The sequence below is a fragment of the Zingiber officinale genome, chromosome 1A (assembly GCF_018446385.1).
Source record: "Zingiber officinale cultivar Zhangliang chromosome 1A, Zo_v1.1, whole genome shotgun sequence".
NCBI classification, from domain to species: Eukaryota; Viridiplantae; Streptophyta; class Magnoliopsida; order Zingiberales; family Zingiberaceae; genus Zingiber; species Zingiber officinale.
In genome coordinates, this window is record NC_055987.1 from 52,260,839 (window position 1) to 52,270,065 (window position 9,227).

Below are 9,227 nucleotides of genomic sequence, written 5' to 3' on the forward strand. Positions count from 1 at the left end.
CCTGACGAGATGGCTAGCGCATGATGTCCCTTAGGAGTGTGTGCTCTGATACCAACTGAAACGTCCTGAAACCAATATTTTTTTTTTTACACCATCTACGAAGCACAAACTAACATCCACTTATAATATGATACCAATCCCAAAAGAATATTATTCCATCAAACGTAAAAGTCATCATTCCTCACAAAGTATAGCAAAGAAACTCGTTACTATTGACATCACCAAGGCAAAACCCTTCCCGTGGGGAACATAAGCTCAACACTCCTAATATCCGGACAATGTCATGCGTCCATCTCGTCTCCTCGCCTACTCCGCCTGTAGACCTTCCATTGCGCCCGGAGACACATCCTCACCTGAAATGTAGGCATCATGAGTCTACAACCCAGCAAGTATTATCTCATGTGATAAAACATGACATCCATAATGTAATAGAGATAGGAGACTAAACAATAGAAACATACCTAAAATATTGCATATCGGTGAAGGAAGATGTGGTAAATAAAGTTACTACACAGCTAAATAAGATGAATATGTCACATATCCGGTAACCACATTTAGAGCCAGTCAACAGTCCCACGAACCTAGAGGTACCTCCTAGAGGACATGCAGTCATATAGCCGAAGCTAACATAAATTCCAGTATCAGTCATATTTGGATGGGCCCTCCCCAGAGCTCATCCCGGGTCACCCATCCCGTACTACTACCACATATGCACATATTCAACTATATAGCCACATAAAAACTTAATCTACTCATAAACACATCATATCATTAATTCATTTAATTGAATTCCGTAAACTGTAAACTTGTCCATTTCCCATATCCATATGTATTCAAGCTAATTGAAACCTATAAAAGTTTATGAACAGAACAGATAAGAAAAATATTTGCATCAAACTATTAATTGACCACTAAGCTTACAATACCAATTCTAAAAGCATAAGTTACGAAATAAGTCACTACCCATGGAGGTTATCAATTTACCAGCAGCCAGTTAACTTCATCTCCCAAATGAAATTTGCAAAATTAACAATTTTGCTTTATGTAATCGCAACAAACCGTAACCCCAACAAAGAGTCCCAACGGATATAAGTCTCCAAGAAAAGAAAACTTGCTAACAAAACTACTAATTCACTTAATTAACACGAAAAACACCTCCGCAAATAAGTCAACCAAAAATCCTTCTATAACCTTATATCAATGAACCAACAGCACCGCAAGTTCTTCACAAATATCTTCGAATCATAACTGTAAGCAATTATCATATAACATAGTAAGTGTAACAAGTGGAACTACCCAATTTCAAGCAAAATTCTCAAGGAGTCAACAAGTTCGACTCAGAATCTTCACAAAATGCCCCTAACCAAAACCAGAACTCCATGGAAAACTCATTTCACAACCGCATCTCGGACTAGCATTTAGACAAACAGATTCCGCGCAACCCACTAAACCATGTTCATCGCTGAAATCCAGAATTCAAACTCAATCCCCTACTCATACAACACTAGCCAAAACATACTGAAGGATATACCGTGGAATACGAACTTCTTCGAACTGAAATCACTGCAAAAACTTCGGAAATCGTATGCGAACCAACAAAACATTCAGCCGAAACTTCCAACAAAACACATCTCTACAAAGAAAGAGCCAATACAAAACATCTACAAAGAAAGGCCAATCGGAAGCTTCCACAAGAGAAGAAAAACATTCGAAAGCGTCATCTAGGAAGCAAAACGGAACACCTCCATGGAAAAACCAATCAAACAGAACGTCTTCAAACAAGAACCATGCAGTACCCATACCAAGCCTCACCTTCCTTAGATTTTCCACCCCTCCATACCTCATAGATATCAAGTTTTCACAGTAGATACACTTGCCTGCTCTTGCGCTTCCCCGTCCTCCCCGAGACCCCCGCGATTTCCACTGCGCGTCCTCGTTTCCCCCGTCCGATCTGCTCCTCACGGTGGCGATCGGCTTCCAAATCCAGCGTCGCCCTCAGCTTCCACAACCGAAGAAGTAGCTCCGCCGAGGAAGTGACGGCGCGTGAGGAGACGGAAGGGTTGAACCGTGAGGTACCGGGTGATGCGAAGATTAGGACTCTTTATACCTAGGGTTATTAAGTTGGCAATAGCTTAGGTTATTAACCTAGGTGAGGGTGGCTAATGTACCTTTATTTGTTTCCCTAATGAGTGTCAATTTAGGTAAGTATAACCATTTAATCTATATTTGTTTCCCCTAGTTGATGTTAACGTAGGTAAGTTGAGTTATTTAACCCCTATTTACTTCCTCTTAATCTTATCATTTTGATCCTTCTCACCCTATTGTACCAATTCATCTTCTAACCTCGCCACTATCCCTTTTTTATGGAAATTCAGTAATTTAAACCTCCCGTTTATGCCCATGAAGCCTCATTCTGCTACTTTATTTAATAACCTCCCCAACTGGGGCTTAGGGAGCCTTACAATTCTCCCCTCCTTATAAGAATTTCATCCCCGAAATTGACTTACCAAATAAATCCGGATAGCGATCGCGCATATCTCGTTCCGTTTCCCAAGTGGCCTCCTCCATCTGCTGGTTTCCCCATAAAATCTTCACCATCTTGATCTCCTTGTTCCTCAATTTCCGTACTTGACGCTCGAGAATCTGTTTCGGGCGTTCCTCGTAGGTCAGATCTGAGGTCCACTGCATGGACTGACACTACAACAAAATCGCTCATAGACATCGGTTTTCCACCGGTGTCTATTTGATTTTCGACCGATGTCTATGAAGCCGATGTTAAAAGTCTGTCATTTTAGACATCGGGTTAAAACCGGTGTAGTATCACTTAACGACACCGGTTTTCGAATCGGTTATTAACCGGTGTAGTAACACTTAACGACACCGTTTCATACACGGAGTTAAACCGATGTAATATTGTATGTTAATAACACCAGTTTTGGCAGCGGTAAATGACCGATGTAATATTACTTTATAACACCGATTTTACATCGGTGGAAAATCGATGTAATATGTATTTTTTTTAACAGCACAGATTTGATTTTAAAACCGACAATAACAAAAAAAAATACACAAATATTCACAAATTGTACAAATATTCTTCATTCAATAATATCCATAAAATACATAAATATTCACAAATTATATAAATAATCTTCTTACAACAATATCCATAAAATACCCAAACATTCTTTTTACATCAAAAGCTAGCTAATAGATATCAAAATCAAGGTAGAACATTTTTTAACACATCAAGGTAGAACCGCACTTCAAATGTAATCTAGCATGCATTCAGCCCACTCGAACTGCATTTCATCAATTTCAACTCTGGAGTACTTGAGATTTGTAAACTGTAAAAACACAAAAATCCACCCTATGTCAAATAACTAAAACAAATGTGTACATGTATCAAATAAAAAATATAAGATCACAAGTGCTTGTCATAAACATGCTTACCAGCGTGTTGAAACCTATTCTGTGAATGGTGGCTTCGAATGAACTTCACGAGCAAGGCCAAAATTTGCTATCTTCACAAAGTCCTTGGTTACCAATAAGTTCTCTGCAAAGGTCATAATCTAGTTTAATAGAATGCTAACTTCACCAGAATAATTATAGGTGCATAAATCACATTTAACAAAATAAATGCTAATCCTAGATAACAACGTTGTAGGAATAGATCTGTTAAGAGCACACAAATGAATCTTTATAGGGATATTTGGTTAAAAGCGGAACTAAAGAGGTACACCTACCTCCCATGTCAATAAGTCACTTCCTCGAGTTGGATATGGCTTTTGCAAATCTAGCTCCATATAGAAGGTGTAGAGTTTGATATCTTGAAGCTGCAAATCCAATCAGAAGTAGGATTAACGTGGTAAGCAAGACATTGAAAATCCCATTAATAGACACATATTGGCCATGAGAACCCTTGTTCTTGTCATTGAAATAAGGTGGGGTAGTTGTCATGCCTCCCAAACTTGAATTAAAAGGATATGGGAGAAGACCCCTAAATCCTTCATTTATCCATTGAGCTTCCTTAATGTACGAAGGCATAAAAAATGAAGAAGGATAACGATGCCATTCACTTCCGATGCAAAGCATAGTCTCTGTGCATAAAGGCAAGCATTCCATCAAATTTAAAACTATAATCCAATCAATATAAAACTATAATCCCTGATTTCAGGATCATATGATTCCAGTTTCAGAACTAAAATTCTTTCAAATGCGTAACATTCTGAACGGTTGGGTTTTTTCTGCAGTTGGGCCCTGTACTTCAAAAAACGGTAGAATCTTTTCGTCTCCTCCCTCCTACGGAAAATTATGTTCCCCCATTTAAGGACCCTTGGAGATTTTGGTAACGACTACAATGTTTTGGTATGAAACCTTCCAACGTGTCTACAGATGACCTTCATTGTATTTTTTGTATATACCTTGCTTGGTGTTTGGATTTGTTTATGCAAGGAATGAGCACTGCATCATCTACTGGGGATCTTTAACCATGCTTTATTTCTGAAGCAACTACATCAGCACACTGGGTTACATTAGTTTGCTTTTTGTTCTAGCATCTAAAGCAAAAGAAAGTACATAAAGGATAGAGGATAAGGAATAACCATGACAAGAAACCAGGAAAATATATAATAACAGTAGTCCTTCAAAGACAATGAAAATAAAGTAACTAACTTAAATCTGAAGGTGATGCGTAAGTTCAAAAATCTTAATAAAATAAATTATAAGTCGACATAAAAGGATATAGCTTTATAAGTAATTTAGAAATTATAGACAGTTTTAATTTAGAAACCTACTACAACACTATGTTAAAGGTTTATGCAGAAAATAAGCTGTTAAATATTTTTCGAAGGCTGAAGGAGATGGGCTATGTCGATAGAATGAAGCAATACGAAGCTTTGCTCCAGGCCTATGTGACTGCCAAGACTCCAGTTTATGGCTTCAGGGATAGGATGAAAGCTGACAACATGTGCCCTAACAGGACTATGGCACTTTTATAAGATTGAAAAAGATAAACTAATGTATAAAAGTTTAGTAGTGGTTTGCTTAGGGGTTCAAATGACCTCAATAGCACTGATCCAACTGCTAAGTGCTCATATCAAACTGCTTCTCCACTCATTAGCCTTGAGTACTCCAACCGCTGGGATCCAATGACCGATGAGAGGAGCAGTATCGGGTCATCTCAAGAGGCTCCTCAGATCTATAGGTTTAACTTGGAGGAGATAGAATGTGCTACTCAGTACTTTTCGGAGGTGAATTTACTTAGCAAGAAAAGCAGCTTTGCGGCAACATACAAGGGGATACTACGCGATGGAACGGAGGTTGCAGTGAAGAGGATCAACAAGACTAGTTGCAAGTCAGAGGAAGCTGAGTTTCTCATGGGTTTGAAGGCATTGACATTGCTAAGGCATGAGAACCTAGTTGGATTAAGGGGCTTCTGTTATTCAAGAGCAAGAGGAGAGTGTTTCCTCATTTATGATTTTGTTGCAAATGGGAGTTTGTCGGAATATCTAGATGTCAAATGCGATGAGATTCACAAGGTCCTTGATTGGTCTGTAAGAGTTTGTATCATCAAAGGCATTGCTAAAGGTATTCTACTTGACCTATATGACTATTTATTTTCCTTCTCAGATAGCTATCATAATGAATATACTACTGTAACAACAACAGCAACAAACATTGATCATTTAAGATGGAATTTCATCTTGTCATTTAACTACATTTGCACTTTGCCTTGAGGAATCCTAATTTGTTTGATTCTTACATAGGTATGGAATATCTCCACAGCGACAAACCTAGCAAGCCCTCCTTGCTCCATCAAAACATGTCATCGACAAAAGTCCTCATTGACCGCCATTTCAACCCCCTACTCTCCAGTTCTGCCCTGCACAAACTATTAGCAGACGATGCCATTTTCTCCTCTCTCAAAACAAGTGCTGCCATGGGCTACTTAGCCCCCGAGTACTCTACCAATTAAAATAAATTATAGTGGCAAATACTCTACCTGAGCAGGCTATCCAAAGCAAACCTTGTGGATGCAATAAATTATAGTGGCAAATACTCTACCAATTAAAATAAAGTAATCCAAAGGATTAAGTCTATGTCCAGAAACAATTAAGGTAATTTGATGTGCCTATATTGAAATTAATTACTATACAGATACATATGTACTCTGAAGGGGGGATACACAGTGAATATAGCTCACCTTGCAATGCTTTAATCGGATGCAATCATATTTATCATCTCGAACCCATCTCACTGCTGGAGTGGTATTTCCTAAAGCACAGAATCGAGTGCCAACTGATTTGAACAGAAACTAAAATAATATTATGAGTAAAAACACTTACCCTCATCCTCCTCTAGTTTTGATTCCTCCACATGAAGCAACTCCTTGACCCTTGCTTGATTCTCTGCACTTCCCAATCCAGTATCTAAAATAAGCACATCGCATCCTCTGAAACAATGTGTAAATGTATGTCAGAAAGAAGCAGGGTGGAATTAGGCATCGAAAACTGAATTAAAAAAAACCCTAGAGGGTGGAAATTAAATTACAAAAACCTGGAGGAAATGAACATACAAAAGAAACGCTAACCATAGGTACGGCTCCCTTCTTTTAACATAACCATATTAAATTTATATTCTAACCTAAACCATCCAATATCTAAATTCCCATTAGATCTTCAAGGTTACAATCTTCCATAATCACCTAACATGAAACCTAAATGTCACTGAAACCATTTCAGATTCAGGTTAATCTTTATTTACAACATTCAATTACCCAATATAACAACTCTTATCCTTGTTAACTAGTAACACATCATACCCTTAACCTCCAACACCAGAACAAACAAATTCTTATTGACTCTGCCGTGGATCCAGCTCAAAACACACAGGATTCATTAGGTAACATCTACTGCAACTAATGATCGCACAAGGGTAAGGAACAAGAACTAAACCGTACCTCAATCCCCTACAAACAGAACATTACATAGTGCATCTTCACTAGCCGGATCAAGAAGAAAGAATAACAAGAAGTCATCAAAACAACCTGTTAACAACAACAACAGATCGACCTCATTACCTCTGCACCCTTCAATCACCGGAGACGATCACTGATACGAAGAAGAGATCGATCCAACAGAGCTGTGGTGGCCGGGACCAAAATACCAGTCTCTGCTTCCCAGAAAGAACCAGCTGAATCAACACTAGAAAGGATCAAGGTTCGAATTCACAACCAAAACCAAACCCTTACCTCCAAGATCGAAGTTAGGGCAACGACTTATTCTTGCCGACGAACAGGGACAGAGATCGGGAAGGAACAATGGTTGTTACCTCCTCCAAACAATCGATGCTGGCCTGATCCAACGCCGATGCCCTTGGTTCCCTCCCGACAGCCGGCGAAATCCACCGATCGAGATCCGTCGCAGTTGTTCATCGAGATCAGAGAAGGGAGGAAGGGATCAGGGAGAAAGAAGGTTCGGCTGTAACTAACCTCTCTTCCTCTCAACGCTCCAAGGTCCGCTCTTCGCCGGCGCCACCGAGAGAAGAAGAAATCGCAGGTCTCGGTCGCGTGAAGTCCGAAGTCGCGAGAAGCAAAGGAAGAACAGAGGAGAAAGTCGGGGGAAAAGAAAAGGCTTCGGCGCTTTATAGAGAGGTTAACCCCAAACCCCATCCTCAACCTTTAGCAATCAGACGATTAAGAAGAATGAAAAGAGGAAACGAGAGGTTTTGAAGATGACCGTGTACCCGGCGAGCGAAGAGGCCGAGAAGGAGAAAATGAAGCACGAAGAGCCTTTATGCCTGCAATTTTTGTAACGCCCCAGCCCGGGCGGCCCCACCCAGACCGAACCGGGAACACTACCCATAATTGTCCATCGGGTTGACGACTAGCTCCACAAATCACCGAAGGTCCTTTCAGCGTGCTTTGTCCTCACTCGCACACACCCTGGGAAACTTCCCAAGAGGTCACCCATCCTAAGATTTCTCCAAGCCAAGCACGCTTAACTTTGGAGTTCTTAAGTTTGGGCTTCCGAAAAGGAAGGTGCACCTTGGTGATATGGATAGTACCATCTAACCTTTTAAGTCATATTTAACCAGAATCTCAGAACCGAGGTATTATAATCACCCCCACTTAAAGACACAACGTCCTCGTTGTGTAACCACAAATCACACCACAAACAAATCCCAGAATCTCCCTCGCTAGGTGGTGCCCTGGGTGCTCCTACCACAGGCGCACTCACGGTCGCAAGGTCGCTCTGATACCATCTGTAACGCCCCAGCCCGGGCGGCCCCACCCAGACCGAACCGGGAACACTACCCATAATTGTCCATCGGGTTGACGACTAGCTCCACAAATCACCGAAGGTCCTTTCAGCGTGCTTTGTCCTCACTGCACACACCCTGGGAAACTTCCCAGGAGGTCACCCATCCTAAGATTTCTCCAAGCCAAGCACGCTTAACTTAGGAGTTCTTAAGTTTGGGCTTCCGAAAAGGAAGGTGCACCTTGGTGATATGGATAGTACCATCTAACCTTTTAAGTCATATTTAACCAGAATCTCAGAACCGGGATAGTACTATTTTTAACACATACTTGTCATCATGCACCCTTCTCTAGGGTATAGCTTAAGGTATCCTTCCTAGGCTATTATTCATGTATCCTAGAGTATCGTACTAATTTTTGCATATAAATAAATTAAGCAACTGTACTTACTTGGAGCGACAGGAAGGAGCTTGATGTGTGTGTAGTAAGCTGGCAAAACTTCGCTCTGATACCACCTGTAAAAACGCCCACCCTTCTTACCCAAGGGCGGCGCTACGATCTTATACTACTTACGTACATGCTTTAGTTATACTATAACAGCGGAAAATTTTAAATCATTCCTTTTATTTAAATAAGCATGATATCACATATTCTGATTAGTTCGAATGTGCATATATTGATCATATAACTAAAAATACTAATTTGTCCGAATCGTTCTTGCCGAGCCACCACCACACACATCACTATCTGCTCCTCCTGCTGCTCCGTCGTTCCGAATATCCGTCCCCCATATCTGCGGTACAAGGAAAGTAAGCTATGAGCACTCATGGCTCAGTAAGTTCCTTTCCTACTCACTAAAACCGAATTCATATCATTGCATATCAATATCATGCGAGGTATCATAAGCATACGACATACAAGGGTATCATATTCATATTCATATCATAATATCACATGACATTATATC

General features: G+C 40.3%; 1 protein-coding gene and 2 long non-coding RNA genes across 4 annotated transcripts; 1 reads left to right on the forward strand and 2 right to left on the reverse strand.

Moving 5' to 3' along the window:
- Positions 1-3,288: 3,288 nt before the first annotated feature.
- Positions 3,289-3,904, reverse strand: LOC122003625. The gene is made up of 3 exons (XR_006118013.1): positions 3,747-3,904; positions 3,454-3,556; positions 3,289-3,347 (listed from the first exon to the last, which is right to left on the reverse strand). It is a non-coding gene; the product is annotated as an uncharacterized LOC122003625 (long non-coding RNA).
- A 1,168-nt stretch (positions 3,905-5,072) lies between these two features.
- On the forward strand, positions 5,073-6,079 carry LOC122003632 (probable serine/threonine-protein kinase At1g01540). The gene is made up of 2 exons (XM_042558715.1): positions 5,073-5,589; positions 5,769-6,079. The coding sequence occupies exons 1-2, from the start codon at positions 5,151-5,153 to the stop codon at positions 5,975-5,977; spliced, it is 648 nt and encodes a 215-aa protein (XP_042414649.1). The 5' UTR covers positions 5,073-5,150; the 3' UTR covers positions 5,978-6,079.
- Positions 5,946-7,281, reverse strand: LOC122003643. Of its 2 annotated transcripts, XR_006118016.1 has the most exons (4): positions 7,253-7,281; positions 7,082-7,173; positions 6,348-6,454; positions 5,946-6,276 (listed from the first exon to the last, which is right to left on the reverse strand). It is a non-coding gene; the product is annotated as an uncharacterized LOC122003643 (long non-coding RNA). The 2 variants fall into 2 exon arrangements; XR_006118018.1 differs by lacking the exon at positions 7,253-7,281 and having other exon boundaries at positions 7,082-7,194.
- Between the last annotated feature and the right edge of the window lie 1,946 nt (positions 7,282-9,227).

Coding starts and splice junctions, on each gene's coding strand:
- LOC122003632 (XM_042558715.1), top strand. CDS start 5,151: ATGACCGATGAGAGGAGCAGTATCGGGTCATCTCAAGAGGCTCCTCAG. Junction 5,590..5,768: donor CATCAAAGGCATTGCTAAAG/GTATTCTACTTG, acceptor ATTCTTACATAG/GTATGGAATATCTCCACAGC.